Source organism: Peromyscus maniculatus, chromosome 8 (assembly GCF_049852395.1).
Source record: "Peromyscus maniculatus bairdii isolate BWxNUB_F1_BW_parent chromosome 8, HU_Pman_BW_mat_3.1, whole genome shotgun sequence".
NCBI lineage: Eukaryota > Metazoa > Chordata > Mammalia > Rodentia > Cricetidae > Peromyscus > Peromyscus maniculatus.
Window position 1 is genome coordinate 93,318,714 of NC_134859.1, and position 23,259 is coordinate 93,341,972.

Consider the following 23,259-nt stretch of genomic DNA (forward strand, 5'->3'; position numbering starts at 1 on the left):
GTAAAGCTTTCTAGAGGGAAGCCGGGCGGTGGTGGCGCAAGCCTGTAATCCCAGCACTCAGGAGGCAGAGGCAGGTGGATCTCTGTGAGTTCGAGGCCAGCCTGGTCTACAGAGCTAGTCCAGGATAGGCTCCAAAGCTACAGAGAAACCCTGTCTCGAGGGGGGGGGGGGGGACTTTCTAGAGGGAAAGGGAAATGGGAAGAGACAGAGTCAAAAGCATGAAGGACTACGACAAAACCTAGTTGTAGAAATGGGGTCAAAGGAGAAGTTGAAGTTAGTAAGCTTTAACAATTCAGCCTCCTGCCTGGCTCTTCTCCCCTAGTCACAGACCTGTCAGTAGTTGAAAAACTGCACCATGAAGGGAATTCAGCTCCCACCACAACATTTGTATGGATGGAAATTACAAGGGACCCCAGTCCAATTGTAGAAATCTTTACTTGAAATTCTTCCTCACACTGAGTTGAAAGTCTACCTTTCCTCAGTTTACCAATTTATCCTCATAAGGCTGCCTTCAGTCTCTCAGATAATACAGATTAATATTTTATATGACAGTTCTTGAAATACTTAAAATAGCTACTATGTTAACCTTTGTTATTTTTCCATCATAAGAAACATACTTCAGATTCCATCATTTTCAAGCCAGTTAATGTGTTAAACTAGTTCATGCTAAAAACAACAACAAAAAACCCAAGTGGGTATAGTGACTCGTGCCTATATATTCCCAGCATTCAGGACATTGAGGTAGGATTGTCATTAGTTCTAGTCAAAAGCTACAGTGTGAGACCCTGTCTCAAAAACAACAACAAAATTCCTTGGTAATGAATTTATCCCCCAAAGAATTAATAGCCTTGCAGAGAGATCACCAGAGAGACAAAGTGGAATCTTTGCCAATGAAAAAAATCTACCACTTTGAGTCTGAACTCAAGCACCATTCTTCCATAATCTGCTGGGTATTGTCTTGAAACTATGTAGCCAAGCCTCAGCTAATGTATTTATAGAAAGTACATTCTAATTCCTTTGTCCCAGTATATCTCAAGTGCCTTTGCCTCTGTTACACCAGCTTTTTTGCCCCCCCCCCAATACAGGGGTTGAACCCAAGCATACTAACCAAGTGCTCTACCTGAGCTACACCATCTTTCTGGTGTTTCCACTTTCATCCTAGGGTGAGCAGGCCAGACTGCAGCCCTGAGGATGAGTAAAGGCAATCAGTCTTCCTCAGGTGTTTGGTGAAAGCTAATGGCCTAGGGGAGAGGGGAAATATGCATATATGGTCAGAATATCTTTAGTGATCTCAGCAAGTAATAGAGAGAGGAATACGCTGAAAAAGAGGAGGAAAGTAAAGACCATAGATGAGTGGGCTTCAGTAGGGGTCCTTCATGGAGTTTAGGACTATAATGCTGTGAAAAGGAGAGAAGCCCATACCTCCAAGAGCAAGATGAATTCAGATGATGGGGAAAAGGGGGAAAAGCTGAAATCTTTTATTATAGCAGTAGCTGGTAGTAGAAAGTCAAAACACCATGCATAGTGTAAACTTCTAATCCTGGGACGAGTTTGAAGGGATATAAACTATGATAGTAGAGGTGGTTGGTGGTAATTCACATTGAGAAAATAAAACGGTCACCTTTCTTCATTCCAGAGGTTCTTTTCTCCTCACAGTAAATTCTTCTGTAATGCTAGATAAGATTCTATAGTGGTGGTAGCTACTTCAAGATTGAAACATAGGTTGTTGTCAGTGTCTATGGGATTTAAAAAAAAAAAAAGATTGAGAAGTATTTTTGCACAGCCTTGCCCCATGTAAGCAGGTCAGGAAATGTTGCTTACAATTTTCTATTGAAGAAGAAAAAAGATTTGATTACTCTCCTATCTCATCTGTCCCCTAAGAGAGAAAAGGATTTAGAAATATCTCTTTGTACTTACAGTGACCTGCACATTAACACTGACCCAAAGCCCTAGAACTCCCTGTGGAGGCAACTTCCTGACTGCATCAGCTTCCTGATGAGGGTTCTCTAAGAAGAGGAAGAGGTTGCATTTCAGCCTTAAGTTAGAGTACAAGCAAAAGAATCATCCATACTCTGGGCTGACAGTTTATTTCTGCTCGGCTTCTCTGGGTTAAAGAAGCTAGCAGAGTAACCTAATGTGGGAAGAATTTTAACAGTTCATGTGTAAACCCTGAGCTTCTCTTTCCATTAGAATGCCTTCAGAGGAAGCTGCAGATGGACTCTTCTGTGATGCTGGCCTGGGCCCCTTGATGTGGCTAGAACAGCACAATCAGCTTGAAGTATCAGGAAAGGTTGTCCCATGGGAACCCCCCCCCCTTGCCCTCCCACCAGTGCCCTCTAAGACCTACAAATCAGTTGTGCTTTAATAGCAGAGCTTTGTGCCTTCTGGCTCACTCCTGGTCATTGCTAGTAATTATGTGACCAGCAAGTCTTGTTAAGTCAGCATCATCATGGCCTGTTCAGTTCCTTTCCTCACTTGTTCTCAAGTGCTGATGTGCCCCTCATTGGCTCTCAGTTTTTGAAATGAAGATAAAAACAAAACTGAAAATACCCTGGAACAGTTGTGCCACCTCCTGGTGTTTCCATTTGCTTCCTCTGATAGTCATTGGTCTGGGGAGACTTCCTTTTCCTGCTCCAGGCAGTGGGCCTGTGCACAATAGCCCCTGGCATGTCGCCCATCAGATAAGGCTGGCTTTCTGTAGGCCACAGTGTGGATTGGAAAAAGTGAAAGTCTCTGGCTGGAAATAAAAGCCCAGAAAACCTTTGCTCTTTCCCCCTAGGCCCTCCTGTGTCTGCAGCAGTGGCCTCAAGTGTGCTAGATTCATCCCAACTGCAAGAGCAAGGGAGAATTCAGTGAACTAGTAGGAGAGGGAATGATTTAGACCTGTGTCAGATACCATCAATAAGAAAGAATTTTTCTTTCTAACTAATCCCTTATAAGAGACATTTTTAAAATTTCTTCTAGATAAAATTATAGTATCTTATTTCAGAGCATCTTGGGTTAAAATGCTAGAAAAGAACTGTTCTAACTTGTTTCATGGAAAAGAGATTCAGTGTAAAATTCTGGATTATGGAACCAGTGAGAGAGTTGAGAAAAACTGATTCCTAGGTTCAGACACATAGGAGAGAAGAGACGGGGTCATCTTAGCTGAGTTCACAATAAAATATCCCTAAATTTACACTCAGAGCAGCTTCAATTTCTTATAGGGCTTTAAATACCTGGATAGACTGTCTCCTGCAGGCTCTTGAGGTCATTTCAGTTCTATGGCTCAGGAGCTGGCTTACCTCAGAATTGTTAGCTTTCACTCTGTGAGTAAGATGTTGAGACAAGATTCTATGCCTATTTTCAGGACAATTTTATAGCTTTATGTCAGTCTTCTCATCTGAGAGTATGTCCTTAGGTTAATGCCTCCATGAATCAATTAGAATCAATTGGAAGTGTTCTTGACGGTAAATTCATCAGACTTCTTCAGCACAACTGAGTGAGCCATGTGTTGGAGCAACTGACTTCATTCAGAAGAATGAAGAACTCAGTCTCTTAAAGAATACTGAGAATAATTTAAAGTCCTTAGAAGCTGTCTTTAAAGCACCAGATGTGAGACTCCTGTCATCCTAGCACTCAGAAGATGGAGGCAGGAGGATGAATTCAAGTCTAGCCTGGTGTACAGCCCTATCTCAAACAAACAAACAAACAAACAAACAAAAAACCCTGTTTTTCCCCAGGCACAGTAGTATATGCCTTTAATCCTAGCATTCAAAAGGCAGACGCAGGTGGATCTCTGTGAGTTCAAGGATACCCTGGTCTTTCAGGCTAGCCAGAATTACATAGTGAAAACCTATCTCAAACAAAACAAAAGCCTCACCATTTTTTGAGCACTAACCTATTGTACTTTTTTTTTTTTTTCAAATATTTTTCTTCCTTTTGTTGGTCCTTCTTGGTTTAGGAGGAGACTCCCTGGCTCAGAAATGTAAGTGGAAGTTTCTCTCCTACTTGCCTGTTCCCAAATACCCGGCATCTACTTCTTAAATAATTGACTCTGAGGGTTAATGCTGCTTATAAATGTTCAGCCAGTAGCTCAGGCTTATTGCTAACTAGTTCTTACACTTAAATTAACCCATAATTCTTACCTATGTTTAGCCACGTGGCTTGGTAGCTTTTCTCAAAGCAGCATTCTCATCTTGTTTCCTCTGTGTCTGTCTGGCGACTCTTCTATGACCAATAACAATTTGTAACCAAACCCCCTAAACAAAGACAAACATCCATAATCCATTTTTGGGGAATGTGGACATAGTTTTCTAGGCTACTTCCTGCTGATTGGGGACACTGTTAATCTTATGGGGACCCTGAGAAAATTTAGGATTATGATCAAGTCTTGACTGGAGTAGTCTGTGGGGCTGGATCATCTCAGCCAGCAGCCTTGAAGCCTTTCTGGATGCAGAACTCAGAGGAAACTGCAACAGAGGTGCTCCGAAATGTTGGATCATCTGGACCATCCATTCCCATCAGAGATTTTTCAGGGGGTCTTTCTCAATCAAATCTGATTTTTCTTAACCCAGAATGAATCCAGAGCCTCTCATTTTGTATAGAAATAAAAGTAGAATCTCTTTCTCAAAGTAAAATATCTTTTGTTTGTTTGTTTTTGTTTTTGTTTTTCGAGACAGGGTTTCTGGTGTAGTTTTGGTGCCTGTCCTGTATCTCTCTTTGACTTAAATTTTGAAGTCAAGATATTTTTTAAAATATAGATTGATTTAATCTAGCAGCATTTATAATCAAAGTTTCTTAGCAACTCTTGCTCCTTCCTCTGCAGTCAAAAAATTCAAAGACAACAAAATAACATAAAATATCCAGATGTTCTGTGTATATTCCATCTTTACGTGGCTTATTATATTTTTTTATTACTCTTTCTTTTTTAAGGATTTTGTCGACCCTTTTTCTTTTTTCTCTCCCAAGCCTATGTATATTTTTAAACATATTGTAACCCATTTAGAGGTTTTGTTTTTGTTTTTTGTTTTGTTTTTTGAATCTGTCTTTACTGCATATCTCTATCTTTTTCTGACCACATAAGTCTTTCAACTAACAAGCAGGCTAGGCTAGGACCAAAGCGGTAGCTTTGGCGGCTGGCTCTGCCCCATTCCTTGGTTCCTTGAGAAGCTAGTCTCATGGTAGAGACATGTTTACTGCCAGCTCTGAAAGCCATATTTGCTGCTCCAACTCTGGGAAGTTTTTGGGTCCATGCTGCCATTGAGTAAGTGTGCTATCGCTGCTCATAAACTCCATTTAAGTGTTCGACAGTGGGGCTTCTTAAAAGAGCCATCCATGTTGCCATCATGAACCAGGAAGCTGCATCTTAAAGCTGGGCCTCTGCGTACTGCCAGCAAACAGAGCCCACCCAAGAAAATGCTACTACCAAGAAGCTGTGCTCTGTTCTTTTGTGTCTAGAATCCTTTTTAAGCTTTTTCAGGCTTTATGTGGAAATTCTGGCTGAATGTTTGGGTGCCATATGTAACATAGATAAGCATTATGGGTTAATTTGAGTGTAAGAGCTAGTTAGGAATAAGCCTGAGCTACTGGCTGAGCATATAAGTAATATTAAGCCTCAGAGTCAATTATTTAAGAAGCGGCTGCTGAGTAGTATTTGAGAATAGACAGGTGGGAGAGAAACTTCCTCCTACACAGGAAAGTTTTGTTGAGGCCCATTTGTTTATGTCCAGTATATTCTCTTAGGGTGGTAAAAGTACCTCAGCCAGACTTTTCAGCATCCCTTGCAGTATCGATGTACCTCCCATCTGTCCTGGAGTGAGCTATATACAAAGTTAAAACAGTACGTATCCTAGATTTTTCCTTCTGAAACTGGTTTCTTTCAGGAAAGAGGGAAGTTGGCATTGGGTGGTCACATTTTCCAGAGTAGAATGAATCAAGCAAGTTCTTCTCCACACCTCTAGCTACTAAACTTGTTCTCTTTCTTAGCCATTTCCATAGGACATCTTGCCTGCAGAGTTCTATCCCAGAAAACCTAGTTCAATAGTCCTGAACTAGACTGGGAAGTAGGTTAAGGGGTGGTACTTTGCCATTTCTGGTATCTGGGGATTTCTGGGTTGTAGGGGAGAGGTAGAGGGTATAAGAGAAGTGAGGATTATTATGTTTCTGGCTTTCTTCATGACAGGATAAGTATGTTCCCCCACAATAGGAAAAGGGCTAAGGGAGCACATATGAAGGCCAGAGGACAACTTGTTAGAGTCAATTCTCTCTTTAGACCATGTAGGTCCTGAGAATTGAACTCATGTTGTGAGGCCTAGTGGCAAGTATCTTTACCTGCTGAGCTATCTCAATGGCCCCATTAATATTTTCTTGAACCTTCTAATGATTGCTTTTTTTCTGAAGTAACAATGTAAAAATACCTTGCAGAGTGCCTCATAGTTACTCAAAGAATGTTTGCCAAAGGTCTTTTCCAAATTGTTGAAAATCAAATGATGCCATTACTGCGAATGCCCAACAAAAAGGAAACTTCTAATTAAGGGCAACATAATGTTACTCATAATAGTCAAGAATTGTGAGAGTAAGTGGCAGTGAGAGAGACAGTCTCTTCACTAGCCAGAATGTCTTCACTGAGGCTAGTATTGCCTCAACCACCTGAGTGCTGGGATTGGCACAGAGTGTCTCCTTATCTTATACAGGTAGAGTAGGTACTGGTTGAAGGAACAGAGCCCCAGGGACATATGTGCAGTTATATCCAGTGAGCTCTTCCTGGACCCCAGCTTCAAAACGTTAGGGCCCAAAGCCCCAGAGGATTAAGCTGATAAACTAATGCTCAGGACCTCTTGTTTATAGTTCTTTTCACAGTTTCAATCACCACCAGCAACTATTCAGAATTTAATGTGTTTAGGTGGTGTTTTTTTTTTTTTTTTTTTTTTTTTTTTTTTTGAGACAGGGTTTCTCTGTGTAGCTTTTGGAGCCTGTCCTAGAACTCACTGTGTAGCCCAGGCTGGCCTCGAATTCACAGAGATCCGCCTGCCTCTGCCTTCCAAGCGCTAGGATTAAAGGCGTGTGCCACCACCACCTGGCTTGGGTTTTTTGTTTTTGTTTTTTTAATTTAATTTTAATTTTTTAAGATGTATTATATTGGGTTGGGGATTTAGCTCAGTGGTAGAGCACTTGCCTAGCAAGCGCAAGGCCCTTAGTTCGGTCCTCAGCTCTGAAAAAAAAAAAAAGATGTATTATATTTAATTATGCATATATATGTGGATCTGTGTGTGGATATGTATATGTGTGTGCTGGTGCCAGCTGAGGCCAGAAGCATCATATTCCCTTGGTGTTGGGGTTACAGGCAATTGTGAGCTACCCAACATAGATGCTGGGAATCCAGCTCTGCTCCTCTGCAAGAGCAGTGTGGACTCTTAACTCCTGAACCATCTCTACAGGCCCAACAATAAGTTTTAAATTGTTCTTTACTCTAAGTATCAAGATAAAATCTTATACCATTCTACCTGGAATATGAATCATGCCTTTGTCCAATGTATCCATGATATATTTGTAGCTGGGCCATTTGTCACTTAGTGGCTATCCCAATTATCAGATTATATTGCATTATTAGTGCTTGCATTCAAGTAATCCATTTTTGACCTAATGGCTTTAAAGAGTAGTGATGCTTGTAATGTTATTGCAGTATTTTGTTATAATTGTTCTATATTATTAGTTGGAGTTTTTGTTGTTTGTTTTTGCAATGTGTAGTGCTGGGAATCAAACCCAGGGCCTTCCATATGCTAGGCAAGTGTTCTTCCACTGAGCTACATTCCTAGCCCTTGTGGGGTTTTGTTGTTGGTTTTTTGTTGTTGTTTTTGAAGGGTCTTGGTATGTAGCCTATGCTAGTCTGGAGCTCAGTTTCCCTGCTCCTATCTCCTGAGTCCTGGGATTATAGGAGTGCACCATCATGCCAAGCTAGTTATTGTTAATCTCTTATACATAATTTATACATTAAACTTTTGTCACAGATATATATAGGTTTGGTATTGTCTAGGGTTTCAGGCACCTGCTTGTATTCTTGCAGTATATTTCCCAATATGTATCTAGGATTGAATTGATCATTTTCCTAGGTTCTTGGATAGGAGGAAATGGCATTGGTGCCCAAAAGAGAGAAAGAGGAAGATGTGACATTATCAAGAGAAGTGGCATTATGAATAATATGAACATTAAAATTTTTATATTATTTTTGTGTGTGTACACACGTGTGCACCAGCATGCCACAGCATGTGTAGAGGTTAGAGGACAGCGTGTAGGAGTCCTCTCCTTCTGTCATGTGTAACCTGGGGAATGAACTCAAGTTGTCAGGCTTAGTGACAAGCACCCTCACTTGCTGAGCTATCTCAGGGTCCTAAGAACATTTTTTTAAAGCTGGCTAACTTCCATCTTATGTCACATAGTTCTGATTGATGTTTTGTGTCTAGGTTCTTAGTTATATATGTTCTAGTACTGTTCCACCTCTGAAAGTTACTTTATAAGGAAGGGATGTTTGCTTCCTCAAGCTGAAGATGCTGGCTGTGGTGCCGTGACCATCTGAGTTATATCCCTGATCTCTTGGGCCCAGTCTTCTAGCTGGCTCTGCTTCTCTTGTGCCACACGTTGGCTCCATTGTTAAAGGGTTTTCTTTCTGTGCTCTAGGCTCCCAGAACCCTGGCCGAAGTTCTCCTCCACCTGGTTATGTACCTGAGCGACAGCAGCACATTGCCCGGCAGGGGTCCTATACAAGCATCAACAGTGAAGGCGAATTCATCCCAGAGACCAGCGAGCAGTGTGTGAGTATAGGGGCCAGGATGTACTGACCTGTTCACACCACGACTGTGATGAAGACTCTCAGTGATACACTACAGACCCAAGGAGTTCGATGCCCATACCACAGTTTTTTGAAAACCAATCTTGCCCCAAGATGGGTTATTCCTTTGAGGGGACCAAAGGTCAGTTCTTTTTAAAGATGAGATCTAAATTTCTTAACTTTGCTAGTGTTAGGTGAACACTTAACGGTATCCCTCTTTGTGGCCTCTCACTAGGCCCCTTGCAGAACACCACTGTATGTACTGTTTGTGGACTTCTTACAATGACCTATTCTCATTCAGCATTTTTAACTATGGACAAGCCTGAACTGACAGATTGTTTTTCATGGCTATATATTAGTTTTGCTATTTCTTGAAGAAACGGGGGCGGGGGGGGTGTTGTAAATTAGACTGTAGGACTGGTAAAATAACATGATTTTGCTAATAGATGAATTAGTTATCTGTTGTTACATAACAAATTGTCACATATTTTGTCTTAAAACATATACCTTTATTGTTTTAGTGTCTTTAGATGGGGAGTCCAGACATGACTTAACTGGTTTGTTTGTTTGTTTGTTTTTCTCATGGTCTCACAGGGTTACAGTCAAGGTCCTTTCCAATTGTATTTCCATTCTGAGATTAGAGTTCTTAGCACAGTTTAGTTCCTTGTGTTTGGTAGGATTCCTTTTCTTTGCTAGAGATTGTTCAAGGATTCTCTCAGATTCTAGAAGCTGATGGCAGTTCCTTATTATCAGTCTCTCTCAAAGAACTAAGTTCTTCAAGTTTCTGGAATTTGACTTACAAAGAGAAAATTTCTAACAGATAAAATAGCCAACAGAAGGCGTAGAAGACCCAAGTTTGGTTCCTATCACCTATACTGGGTAGCTCACAACTGCCTATAATTTCAGCTACAGGGGATCTGGCGTCTCTTCTGGACTCAATGGCCTCCTGCACTCATATGTGCATGCACATGCACACACACAATTTTTTTTTTAAAGATTTATTTATTTCTTATGTATACAGTATTCTGTCTGTGTGTATGCTTGCAGGCCAGAAGAGGGCACCAGATCTCATTACAAATGGTCGTGAGCCACCATGTGGTTCCTGGGAATTGAACTCTGGACCTCTGGAAGAGCAGTCAGTGCTCTTAACCTCTGAGCCATCTCTCCAGCCCCCCTTCTGCCCCTCCCCCCCCCACAATTTAATACCAGCCTATATGGGTTTTTACAAGAAGCTGATTCCTGTAGCTTTCATTATTCAAAACTATATGGGCTACAGGAAGCCCTTTACACTCTTCTTCTTTCTGTGCTCCCACTTCCCAGGGGATTTCATATTTAGAGCAGTAACCTTAACTGCCTTCAGCTGCAGATTTCTTTCCTGGTCAGAAAATACTGACCATCCGTCTATATTGTACATGACTTGTACAGACTTCCCTTTTTTTGTCATTCCCTAAACAATATAACAACTTTGCATAGCATTTACATTATATTATTACATATACGTAATTAAGATGATGTAAAGTGTACCAGAAGATGCATGTGTAGTGTAGTTTACCTACAAATACTGTATTATCTTTTTTTTAAAGATTAATTTACTTATTATGTACACAGAAGAGGGCACCAGATCTCATTACAGATGGTTGTGAGCCACCATGTGGGTGCTGGTAATTGAACTCAGAACCTCTGGAAGAGCAGTCAGTGTTCTTAACCTCTGAGCCGTCTCTCCAGCCCTGTATTATCTTATGTAATGGACTCTGGTGTCAACAGGAATCCTGGAGCCAACCCCATGCATAGAGAGATGACTGCATTGAACTTGAAGGCTGTGCTCCCGTCCTTACCACTCCTCTGTCAGGAGAAAACAGATGAAGCCTTTAGGTTAGGAAAAAACATCTATTATGAAGGTTTTTTGTTAATGCATTTGACTCTAAGCTAGAAAAATATTTTAATTTACATGGATATCTCTTACCTCTGCTTCAGAGCCAGGAACTGGGAATTTGTTTTTTTAGCACCAGCTGTTTACTCATAGTTTTATGAGTTTAGGAATATGTCTCCTAACCTTTCTTGGTCTGCAGTGTTCCTCTGTGAAATGAGGTAATGCCTGTCTTTGTAAATTATGAATTACAGAATATAAACAGAAACATTAAGTTCCCACCCAGACTCCACTGGAAACTTCTGCAGGGCAATACCATTTCAAGTGCCAGGCAGTAATGTTGATGGGCCAAGAAAATGCCAACAAGAAAAGCAGTGTCTCTGCTTTGCTGTATTGGCAGAGTTCCTAGGGATGCCAGCCAAACATTTTCCTTCATCCTAGAAGCTTGCCTTTCAAACTAAGGGAGAGAATGGTACCTTACACCCTTCTTCCACTACATGGGGAAACAAAGACACGTCCATATTTTGACAAAAAGGACCACTTGCCAGCTCTGCCTGGGTCAGCTGGCTGGGATTTGAGTGGAAACTGTAGTTTGATTGTGTGGCTTGCCTTACAGATGCTGGATCCCTTGAGCAGTGCTGAAAATTCTTTATCAGGAAGCTGCCAATCCTTGGACAGGTCAGCAGACAGGTATGGAGGTGTGGGTGGTTTGGGGGCCTAATAAGTAGGCATTTCTGGAATGGTTTTAGGAGTAGAATTGACTAGTCTATGTCTCTGATACAGCTATAGGCCCAGGATTAAAACAGTGTGCTTTTTGAGAGGCCCTCAACTTCTCAGACACTCTGAGAATGTTTGGGTGCACAATAAAATAAACTTAATAACAGCTTAGAAGAACTGTTTGCTGTGGTGTCCCCGTGCTCTGTCTTTTGACTTTACACATGCTGTAGTCTGCCTACCTTTTTCCCCACATCATTACTGTGATTTGGATTGAGAAGCAATTGCTTATTGAAATTTAGAAGAAAATTTCAATCTCACCCATAGGTTGGTCTGTCTGTTCTGTCTTTCTTTTCTTTCTCTAAATGTTTCTGATTAAATAAGAAGCTAGCTTAGAATAATTAGAAAACAGAATATCCAGATTGCCTAACTTAACCCTTATCTCTTGATGTAGAATATTTTGTTCTTACACTCTTAGAAGTCAGTGCTATTTTTTATATACCAAACAACTGTGTGCTTTACCTAGTGGTGTTGAGGGCGTGTTGTGTTATTTTGCTTTGTTTTGTTGAGACAAGTTCTCACTAGATACCTGGTCTGGAACTCAGTCTTCCTGCCTCAGTTTCCTGTGTGCTATAACCTGGCTTGTGAGGGTGTTTGGAGGAGGCTTTCGCCTCTTTATGTCTAAGAACTCCTTTTATTGGGGGTTGAGGAATAGTCTGGGGCTAGGAAACAGGAATAACTACCTTCCTTCCTTCCTTTCTTCCTTCCTTCCTTCCTTCTTTCCTTCCTTCCTTCCTTCCTTCCTTCCTTCCTTCCTTCCTTCCTTCCTTCCTTCCTTCCTTCCTTCCTTCCTTATGTGATCAATTAATGAGGGTACTGATCTTGTGACTAATCACCATCTTCTTCTACACATGACAGAATACTTACATAGTTATTAGTATGTAGGTTTCTTTGGGACTTGCTCTCCAATTGGAACAAAAAGGTATCAGTAAATATGGCAGGAGATGCTACAACTGGCCAAGGTCTCAGCTAGAACAGAGACTGACTGAAGTTTTGGACTATCTGAAACTTTGTGGGGTCAAGGGAGGATGGTAGTCTAGTTGTTTAAAAGCAGGGGGCAGCTCTCCAAAACTGTCTTGAGAGTTTCTGATCTGTGACCCCTCAAAAGATGCTTGGGAGGACTAGGGAGATGGCTTGGTTAGTAAAGTGCTTGCTGTACAAGCACGTGAGACAGCTGGGTACAGCACTGCACATCTGTAATCTCAGTGCTGGGAAGGTAGAGACAGGAGGATAACCGAGGCTCACTAGCCAGCCAGTCTAGCTGAATCTGAAAGTTCAAGGTTCAGTGAGAACCTCTGCTTCTAAAAATAAGAGGGAGAACAATTAGGAAAGAGAGCAAATTTCAACCTCTGGCCTTCACATGCACACATATATCCACATAATACATTCGTGTGCACATACAAGGTACTTGCATGTCAAAGGTCCATTCAGATTTAACTGGATGTTGAAAAGGTAGCTACTTCCCTCTTCGTTTCTTGGTTTGCCCATCTCTAAAATGAGATGGTAGTCTAAATGGGGGGTGGGGGGTAGGCTGGTAACAGAAACAGACTGGAGTAGCATACCGGGTCTTGAGGTTGACTCTTTTGTTTCCCATCTGTGTCCTTGGGCACAAAAAAAAAAGGAGTCTTATTTTTAACCTGCAGGTGATCACTGAAGACTAGTAATAACACAGCAGCTGCTCAGTAACTGGTACCTGCTGTTACTTTTATTATGTGTCCTACCTTACAGAGGTATGAGGATTAAATGAGGAAAAGCTCACTCTGTAAAATAAGAAAGCATTTTTGTCAGGCAGTGGTGGCACACACCTTTAATCTCAGCATTCAGCAGAGGCAGGTGGATCGCTGAGTTCGAAGCCAGCCTGATCTACAGAGTGAGTTCCAGGACAGCCAAGGCTAAACAGAGAAACCCTGTCTCGAAAAAACAAAACAAAAACAAAAAAGTAAATAAACAAATAAAAAGAAAAGAAAGCATTCTTTACAGTTTTTTTATTATTACTGCCTAGGCCAAGTTGGTTTGTTGTTGTTTGGCTTGGTTTTTGCATCTCTTCACCTGGTATAGAGATTGGAGATTAGGAAAAAGGCCCAGAATGGAAAGGGGATGAACTTTCCATCGTGGAATCCATAGAATAGGTAGTTATTGCTCCTGTTTGGCCTCAGGCTAGTGCAGTGGGGTGGTGAGCACCAGAGACCAGGCTCTAGGCAGCGTAGCCTCCCTCCACCTCTCTCTCTCTGAGCACTTGGATACTCTTCCTTCTGCTCTCTGGGCCATTCCAGATGTGCACCGAAGTTTATTTTGTAGTCTTTCGTTTTTTCCAGCCCATCCTTCAGGAAATCACAAATGTCCCGAGCTAGGAGCTTCCCAGACAACAGAAAGGAATGTTCGGGTAAGTTCCGCAGAGTCTAGGTAGGTACTGCAAGAGTTGGGGAAGAGTGTCTTGTTGGGACCACAGATGCCTCTAAATTGGGAAGCCAAAACTGTATGGTAATTTTCCTGGAACTGCTACTCTAAAGTCTCGGGAGCCTAGGAGCTTCAGTGACTCATCCATATTGACTCACTCACAGTCTAGTCTGTCTTCCTCAGATCGGGAGACGCAGCTCTATGATAAAGGAGTCAAAGGTGGAACCTATCCCAGGCGCTACCATGTGTCTGTACACCACAAAGACTACAACGATGGTAAGTGCTCTGCACTGCCCCCTGCTGGTTGGCTAGTGAAAGACCACCAAACTTTTGCCTGGAAACAAAAATCACAAAAGGAGGGTTTAGGGGTTGGTGGAAAGGAAACCAGGTTCTCCCGCCTCTGCATTTTCCCTTATTCCTGAGGCACTGTGCCCTTGAGGGCAAAGAGATAGGGAACTAACCAGATATGGGGGGCGGTGTTGGTAGATGAAGTTGCTGCCACTGGAATGCTGTCCTTTGAGTACACATATATTCCAGGTGCCACCTCTCTAATGCCATTTGCTGCCGCAGCAGCAGATGAACTAAAGCTGTGGCAGAAGGATCAGGAGTAGGATGCTAAACAGAACACACGAGCTGTGGTTTGCCTTTTTGTTGGGCCTGAGGATCAGTCTTATGCCTTCCCTGTGTTCAAGGCTTCTTTAACCAGACAACTTCCTAATCACTGCTTTTGTCTTGATTCTTTGGGAGCCGGGACAGCAGCCTTTCTGGCATGAGTGAGGTGGGATGCACCTGAGCTGGTTGTCACTGCTGTCTCCTTTGCACATCTGGGTTTGTGGACAGGGATCTGACTTGCTCTGTCCTTATTCCTGCACTTTTTTAGGCAGAAGAACGTTTCCCAGAATACGGCGGCATCAAGGCAACCTATTCACTCTGGTGCCCTCGAGCCGCTCCCTGAGCACAAATGGCGAGAACATGGGTGTAGCTGTGCAATACCTGGACCCCCGTGGGCGCCTGCGGAGTGCAGACAGCGAGAACGCCCTCTCTGTGCAGGAAAGGAGCGTGCCAACCAAATGTGAGAAGTGTCCCTGAGTAGGAGAGTGCTCTGGGTGCTGAGACAAGCTGCAGGGACAAGAGCACAGCTGTGCCACTGTGGCTGCAGGGACAAGAGCACAGCCAGTGTCTCAGCGACAGGCTGCTCTGGTGCATCCCCCCCTCTCAGAGAGTTTTAGAGGAGGCAGCACACCCCAGAATGGAGAAGCCGTTTCTTCTTCCTGGTCTTCAGTTTTCCCGTGTTTAAGCTAAAGGGTACACTCTCAGTCCTTGCCACAGTCACTTCTTTAGGAGCAGCTAGGCATGATGGTGTATACCTGGAATCTCAGCACTCAGGAAGCTTGAGGCAGGATGGTCGAATGCTTGAGGCCAACCTGAGTTTCATAGTAGTTCATGGCCAGCATGTGGTACACACCAAGGCCCTGTCTCAAAAACAAAGAAGAGATGAAAAGAATGTTTAGGAGCTTTGAAAATAAAGTTATTTGATCAACACAGAAAGCCATCTTACCAGTGCCCTGCTTCCCAGAACTGTCCTTGAGGTCCTGTTGACCAAGGCCGTGGGGCTGCAAGACAAGGAAGGGGTGGGTGGTGCTGGTTCTGTGATTGCCGGTAGGACAGGAGGCTCCACGTACAGAAAGTTCATGATCTAATGCTCTCTCGTGCTGTTCTCTGTAGCTCCTAGTGCTCCCGTCAATTGGCGTCGGGGGAAGCTCCTGGGTCAAGGTGCCTTTGGCAGGGTCTATTTGTGCTATGATGTGGACACAGGACGTGAACTTGCTTCTAAGCAGGTCCAGTTTGACCCAGATAGTCCTGAGACAAGCAAGGTATGGCCTTCCCCACACACAAACCTCCAGCCCCTCCCTCTAGCCAAAACACCTATTGAGTACTTGCCTAAGGTGATACAAGTTACTGCCCATAACTTCCTCCCAAGCTTTTTTGCTGTTCATCTTAGCCCTAGCCAAGGGGTGAAGGGCTAACGTCCCAAAGCGTGTGGATCCACTAGGAAAAGAACTGCATCCATGCTGAAGTCCTAGCAACCTAAACTGAGATATGACCAATTTCCCAAAGGGCTCTCTTTGGACCCATTCCCCAGACAGAGCCTTGGCCAGGAGGAAGCTGTGGAGCTCACCATTTGTCCTTTGGAAGTAGGAGTCACACAGTCTATACCTCATGTGAATAGACAGACAGTTACTTGAAGCAGGCCTCTGTAGCCCCTCCTTCATGTTCGCCTCCCTCTGGGTAAGGAATGCTGCATCCCAAGGGCCACCCAGCATTGTGGCCAAGGGCCAGACATGTGGAGAGTTTGCCGTTCTCCAGCTGAAGTTCCCAAAGAAGACTCCTAGGAGTCATAGTCTAGGGCAAGAAAAGCTGCCCCAGGTGGGCTGAACTGGGCCCTGAGTAGCCAGGTGACCGACCAGTGGTCCCTCCCTCTCTAGGAGGTGAGCGCTCTCGAGTGTGAGATCCAGTTGCTGAAGAACTTGCAGCATGAACGCATTGTGCAGTACTACGGCTGTCTGCGGGACCGTGCTGAGAAGATCCTCACCATCTTCATGGAGTACATGCCCGGGGTATGTGCCTTGGGTGCATGCGGGACTCACACCAGAGGCCTTGACCTAGGGCTAGTAGCTGTGGGCGTGGGTCACCCTTGACCTGGGCCTGGCCTGACGAGGTTCTGGGAGACCATGTGCAGTGATGGCGGCGTTTGATGTCAAGAGGGCCCTGCTTTGGGCTACAGAGAGGGTGTGAGATGAGAAACGTCCCAGGTTCTATCTAACTTGAGGGCCCGAGGGGGCTGGTTCAAGTCAACACAGCCTCTGCCTCGAACAGAGGGTCTCCTCAGCCTGCTCTTGAGGCCTGCTAGCTTGAGATAAGGACTGTCGCAGGATTTTCCTGAGCTGTGTGACAGCCCCTGCAAAAGTGGCCCGTGCATGCAAATGAGACTCAGATGAGTCACCACTGTGCTACAGTACTGGGACTGCAAATAACCTTGTCTCTTCTCATAAGCTAGCCTGAGAGACTCTCTTGACTCCTTGCGGTCTATTAGGGCTCTGTAAAAGACCAGCTGAAGGCCTATGGAGCTCTGACAGAGAGTGTGACCCGCAAGTATACCCGGCAGATCCTGGAGGGCATGTCATACCTGCATAGCAACATGATTGTGCATCGGGACATCAAGGGTGAGTAGAGGTAAAGCTGTGGCAGAGCCATCAAGACCTAGGTTCAGCCAGACACAGTGGTGCACGCCTTTAATCCTAGTGCTTGGAAGGGAGGCAAAGGCAAGCAGATCGCTGTGAGTTAGAGCCAGCCTGATCAACATAGTGAATTCCAGGCCAGTCAGGCCTCCATAGTGAGGCCTAGGTTCAAGGCTACCAATCACTAACTTAACTGCTCTGAGCTTTCTGAAAAATAAGACCCCAATTGCTTCCTTAATTGGAGATAGGTGTAAAAATTGGTTGAGTAGTGTGGGGAAAATACCCTAAAATGCAAATGTTGACTATGGGGGTGATCCCTTTTATACTGTGAAGTCTCTGTGCAGCTTATACCTAAGTCACTGGTGGCCCTAGCCTTCCCACTGGCCTTCGTCACCTGGAAGGGGAGATAAAAGAAAAATATAAGAGGGTCCAAAGTTGTAGCCTCTGCCCTTTCGTGCCTTAGGAGCCAATATCCTCCGAGACTCAGCTGGGAATGTGAAGCTTGGGGATTTTGGGGCCAGCAAACGCCTACAGACCATCTGCATGTCAGGGACAGGCATGCGCTCTGTCACTGGCACCCCCTACTGGATGAGCCCTGAAGTCATCAGCGGCGAGGGCTACGGAAGGAAGGCAGACGTGTGGTGAGCACTGGGGTGTCCCGGGAACCTATCTCCCCGCCTGAGCTGAAGATTCTCTAAAGCAGATAGGAACTTGTGGACTTGACAGTATGAGAAAGAGGGACTGAGGACCTATCCTTGCTGGCTTGTTGCACCCAAGGCTTAGATTCAGGGTATGGGAGCGGGGCGGGTGTAAATGGAATGAATTTTGATCCCAAACAACAAAGGGTTATTGCTAAGGACTTAGGCCATGGGGGTCAAAATCTCTCATATTTGCTGGACTTCTTTAAGAAGCAGGGTTTGAGCTGGATGTTGTGGTACTTTTAATCCCAGCACTGGGGAGGCAGAGGTAGGTGGATATCTGGGGGTTCAAGACCAGCCAGGTCTACAGAGTGAGTTCCAAGCCAACCAGGAACATAATGAAACCATTTCTCCAAAAAAAAAAAAAAAAAAAAGCAGGTTCTGGGGCTACGGAGGATGGGATGATGGTTAAGAACACTTGTTGTACTAGTGTGAGGACCTGAGTTCAAGTCCTAGCTCTCACAGGAGAAGCTAGGCATGGTTTCTCATGCCTGTAACTCCAGCATTGGTAGGCAGACACAGGTGGATCCTGAGAGCTCTGTGGCCAGCAGTCTCACTAAAAAAGCAAGCTTCCATTTCACTGAGAGACCATGTCTCAGAGCAGTAGGGGAAGAGACACTTGTCCTGCTCTGGCTTCTGCACACACACACACAGACACACTCAGATGCATGTAACACACACACAGCAAGTCTCTAAATCAGAGTAGACTCAGCTCTTCTTGTACCCAAACAGTTTGCATTTGATTTACTTATCTTTTATGTCTATCCTCAGAAAGGACCCAAGAGTTACAAGAACTTCTCTTCTTGGAAAGCTACCATGGGTTGTCCTCCAAAAATGTCTAATTCCTAACTGCCAAAACCTATAAACGTAACCTATATGGTAGCAGGGCTTCTGTAACTGTGAGACATTATCCTGAGTTATCTGGGTGGGCCTGGGGTAATGATGAGATCCTTAGAAAAGCAGGTCAGAGTGGGTAGTGGGAAATGTGGCAAAGGACAGTCAAGGAGTGAGGGAACAGACGCTAAGAGACACAAGTGAGCTTGGGGTAGCTATTGCTTAATAAGTAAGTGTGTGTGTGGGGGGGGGGGTGAGACAGGGTTTTTCTGTGTATCCCTGGCTGTCCTGGAACTCACTTCATAAACCAGACTGGCCTTGAACTCAACAAAGATCTGCCTGCCTCTGCCTCCTGGGTGCTGGGATTAAAGGTGTGCGCCACTTAGTAATATTGAATATGCTAAATACACACAAGGCCTTGGATTCAGTGTTGCACATGAGCAAGACATAGACAGGAAGAAATGTAGACGTCCCCCAGAAGCTGGAAAAGCAAGGAAGTAAGAGCTAGCAACACCAACAGGAAACTAATCTAGTTCTCTTGGAGTCTGTCGGTTCTCTTTTCCAGTCTCAGTAAGTACCCTTAGTTTGGTCTGTTTGCCCTTCATTGTGCCCTGAGAAAGATACCTCCTTTCCTCACAGCTGGTAGGCTGGCTGACAGGTGACAAGGTTCTCTCTTCTAGGAGCCTGGGCTGTACTGTAGTGGAGATGTTGACAGAGAAACCACCTTGGGCAGAGTATGAAGCTATGGCTGCCATTTTCAAGATCGCCACCCAGCCTACCAATCCTCAGCTGCCTTCTCACATCTCAGAACATGGCAGGGACTTCCTGAGGCGCATTTTTGTGGAGGCTCGTCAGAGACCCTCAGCTGAGGAACTGCTCACACACCACTTTGCACAGCTCGTGTACTGAGCTCTCAAGGCCATGCTGCTGCCAGCTGCCACCTGCTGAGCAGGCAAGGGGCTGCTGTCGGGCTCAGTGAAGTTGCTGCTGCTTCCAGGCAAGGCTAAGGACAGCGGAGCTGGGTCCAGCCATTGTTTGTCTGTGCCTGTCACTGGGACTCAAAGCCTGGATGGGATAGCTGTGGCATCAAGACTGGGAACCCAGCCTGTGAGACCCAAGAGCTCCAGCATCCTAAGCACAATGCGGAAGGAAAGGGGCTGGGAAGAGTGTGCAAGACAGCCGTGGCCTCGGTGTCCTGCCACTGCGGCCAGCGCTGAAGCCAGGAGGCCTGGGGCACAGGGCGTACTCAAGGGTGTGAATAGTGTTATTTCATTCAGAGTGTTACTTGGATTCTCCTCCCAATGTTTGGAGACCACCAGTGTCTCGGCTGCATGAGCCCACTCAAGCCTGAGGTAAAGCCCGGCATCCCCAGCCATCAGAAGGCAGAGGTGTGGGCTGCTCTGACTTAGAGGCTCCAGGTGTGCCCTGCCAGTCCCGTCTTTTACCAAAGATGAACGAAGCAAATGTTATGCTGCCTTATTCTGGGGAGGAGGCTGCCCCCATAATCAGGGCCTGAGAAATGGAGCTGCCTCCAGTAATGGGGAGCCCCAGTCTTGTCAATGCAATGGTCTGTTTTACAAGTGGAGTCACTCTTACGCTGTTCCCAGTTTCTAAACTGGAGACGTGGCTCTCTGAGCTCTGGAGACCCATGTGGGCTTGGGCCTTGGGCTGGACTGGGAAGAGCTGATGGGATGGCCTCTGGCCTGGCATCTGTTCCCTCACCGGAGCAGAGAAGGTGGGCGACACAAGTCAGGGCACCCAGCTCGCCCATGGCAGTCCAGGAAAGTCCAGGGGTTGTCTCGGGCTGTCTGCATGTCAGGCCTGAGCCCCCATGGGTAGACAGGAAAGTCCTTGTGCCACCACCAACCATGTCCAAAACCAGCTCTGTTCCTTAGCCTGCCTTGCCCAGTTGTGTTCTCAGCCTCATTCCTTGTTCCTCCCACCAGGGAGGATGCCAACAGGGGTTGGGGAGACTCCAAGCCGCTTAGAGATGGCCATATTTACCTCAGCCTGGGCGCTGGTCCTTTCTTCCAGCCCCTTCCCTCCCCTCCAAGTGTGCCTATTGCTACAGCTCCTCCCTCCCAACTCCCATCTCTTGGGAGTTGTCATTAAAGGAAAAAAAAAAAAAAAGCCAGTGCCCAGGGATGGGCATCTCTAGGGAGCTGGGGATAAGCGCCAGGCAGCTCTGCCAGCCATGCCCACTTCCCCATGGGCACAGAACAAGCCAAAGCCTTCGTTGTATGTTGACGATGCACTTTTATGAATGTAGTTTCTATCGCTGTTTTTAGCCTTTTCACATCATGTAATGTGAGGCCTTGTACTTGTTAATTTATATCTCAGATCCATATTTGATGGTTTTTATATATATCAATTCTAGACTGTTACCGGTGATGGACTCCTGAAGAGAGAACAGAAATTGAAAGCAGCTGGTTTTGCAGATATGTGTGTTGCACGGTGCCAATTGGGCCTGGGCCCCTCTGTTTTATTTCCTTTCCCTCGGGGGTCTGTCAGGCACCCGCTAACTGCTCTGAAGCCAGTGAGTAAAGTCCTGCTTCCACCTCAGCCTTTGCCCAGGGTGGGGACTGGCCCCTCTTCTAGACCAAAGCTGCCAGAAGGCAGCTCGGCCTCTCCATGACCCTCTCCTGATGGCTGTAGCACCCCTTAGCCTATCCCCATCCAAACCTCAAGAGGAAACAGAGCTTGGTGGGCGGAAAAGATGTCAGAGGAGACGACTCTGCTTGTCCCAGGTTCAGGCTCTCACAGAGCCCTCCCCCCAGGGGGTATCTTACCTCAGAGGGAATGTTTCTAAAATGAACTTAAAAGTAAGCCAACAAATCCTGCACTCCAAAGAAAAAAGACCCCTTTTTTTTGTGCCAAAAACTGTGGACATGCTAGCTCAGCATCCTCAGGACCAAGCTATTAATTTATTTTATTTCTTATTAATAAATCCAAATGAGAAGTCGTGGGGCTCTAGGATGGGCCCAGAGGTTCTGAAGGATGGTCTCCTAGCAGCCCTCGGCCTACTGTGCGAAGTGCTGTACCATCACTTGTTCATCATTCCAGGGGTTCATCCGCTTTGGCCAGCCCCACATGGAAGGACCAGGCCTGGGTCAGCTGCATGCTGCCACCCTCTGTCCCTCCTGCTCACCCAGCTCGTCTGTCTCAATTGTGGATTGTGCAGAAGAACCTGCAGCCATAGTTAGTTGACTCGACCTTGACTGAGGGCTTGCCGTGCAAAGCCAGGCCAGTGCATTACTTACAATAAAAGGGATCATTTATATCGGAAGGGTCCTGTTACCATGCTTTGGTGGTCGGTGGAAACTGACTGGGATGGCTGGGGTGGGGGTGGGATGCCTCATGCCAAGTCTAGACCCTTAAATAGAACTGGGAATAGCTGACGTGGCCAAGCGCCCTTGCTCGCCCGGGTGGTCCCTCTTTCCTCTCCTTCCCTCTTACCCCAGTGCTCCACGGAGGCAGCACTGTTGGTCTGTCTGGTCCGAATACGTGCCTTTGTTTTTGTTTTTTGATACACAGTCTCACTATGTGCTCTGGTTGCCCTAGAAGTCGGTATAGACCAGGCTGGTCTCAGGCTCACAGATATCCCCCTGCCTCTGCCTTCTGAGTGCTGGTGTTAAAGGCGTGCGCCAAGATGCCCAACCTGCCACTGTTTGTTTTGTTTTGTAAACGGTTCCACTGTGTAGCCCAGGCTGGCCTTGAACTCAGAGATCCTGCTACCTCGGCCTCCCCAGTGCTGGGACCACAGGCGTGCGCCACCACTGCCCGTTCTTAATTGCAGTGAGAGACCATCCTTGTCCCCACAGATCCAAGTGCCCACCTGCAGGAACAATCCACAGCGGTTGATTGCCTGGCAGTCTTTGCCCTCCCCCTTGCTCACGAATTCATCTGTCCCACAGGCAGTCTGCAGAAGTCAGGACAGTAGGGCCTGGGGCAGGGCAAATGAGACTACTTCCGCCGAGGGAGTTTCTCTGCTGTGAGCTGTCATCTTCAGTGTGCATGGCTCTCAGAAGAGCAGTGTGTCCCCCAATGACCTGACACGGCAGTTGTGACCTCTCACTTCCCAGAAGAGGCTCCGGGAAGATGACAGACATGAGGAGAAAAGGGTGGCAGCGCTCAAGCTTAGCAGCACTCACTCATCTGTGGATTCCCATCATTCCTTGCAGATTTCTAGGGCAAAGGGCTAGGAGGAAACTGGACAGCTGGGACCAGCTAGCAGAAAGGCAGTCACAGACGGTCTTGGCCAAATGGGAAAGGTCCTGCTTTGCACCGCACTCCACTCAAGTGTAGTGAGTTAACCTCTGGAGAACTGCAGTGAGGCTGTGGGGGTTGTGCAGGCCTTTAATCCCAGCGTTTCTGAGGCAGGCAGATGTCTGAGTTCTAGGCCAGTCAGGGCTACATACTAAAGTGAGACGCTGTCTCAAAAAACCAAAAAAACGAAAACTTTTTGGTGGAGCCTGGCTTCTCCTCAACAACTCCAAGGATACACTGGGATTCCAGGGGTTTTTGTTCGTTTTTGTTTTTCGAGACAGGGTTTCTCCGTGTAGTTTTGGTGCCTGTCCTGGGTCTCACTCTGTAGACCAGGCTAGCCTCGAACTCACAGAGATCCCCCTGCCTCTGCCTCCCGAG

General features: G+C 45.7%; 1 protein-coding gene across 5 annotated transcripts in view; it reads left to right on the top strand.

Annotated features, from left to right (window-relative positions):
• The window catches only part of Map3k3 (mitogen-activated protein kinase kinase kinase 3), an 84,173-nt gene extending 62,278 nt beyond the window's left edge, over positions 1-21,895 (top strand). For 2 of the 5 annotated variants that reach the window (XM_006970513.4, XM_076543556.1), the window contains 10 exons: positions 8,656-8,789; positions 11,290-11,363; positions 13,763-13,830; positions 14,028-14,120; positions 14,725-14,916; positions 15,570-15,718; positions 16,331-16,462; positions 16,939-17,068; positions 17,547-17,724; positions 19,296-21,895. In XM_006970513.4, coding sequence (XP_006970575.1) covers positions 8,656-8,789; positions 11,290-11,363; positions 13,763-13,830; positions 14,028-14,120; positions 14,725-14,916; positions 15,570-15,718; positions 16,331-16,462; positions 16,939-17,068; positions 17,547-17,724; positions 19,296-19,524 — 1,379 coding nt within the window. In that variant the 3' untranslated portion in view covers positions 19,525-21,895. Of the gene's footprint in view, positions 1-3,943; positions 3,968-8,655; positions 8,790-11,289; positions 11,364-13,762; positions 13,831-14,027; positions 14,121-14,724; positions 14,917-15,569; positions 15,719-16,330; positions 16,463-16,938; positions 17,069-17,546; positions 17,725-19,295 lie in introns of all 5 variants that reach the window. The other 3 variants (XM_042282983.2, XM_042282984.2, XM_006970514.4) reach the window with 3 other exon arrangements.
• Positions 21,896-23,259: the final 1,364 nt, after the last annotated feature.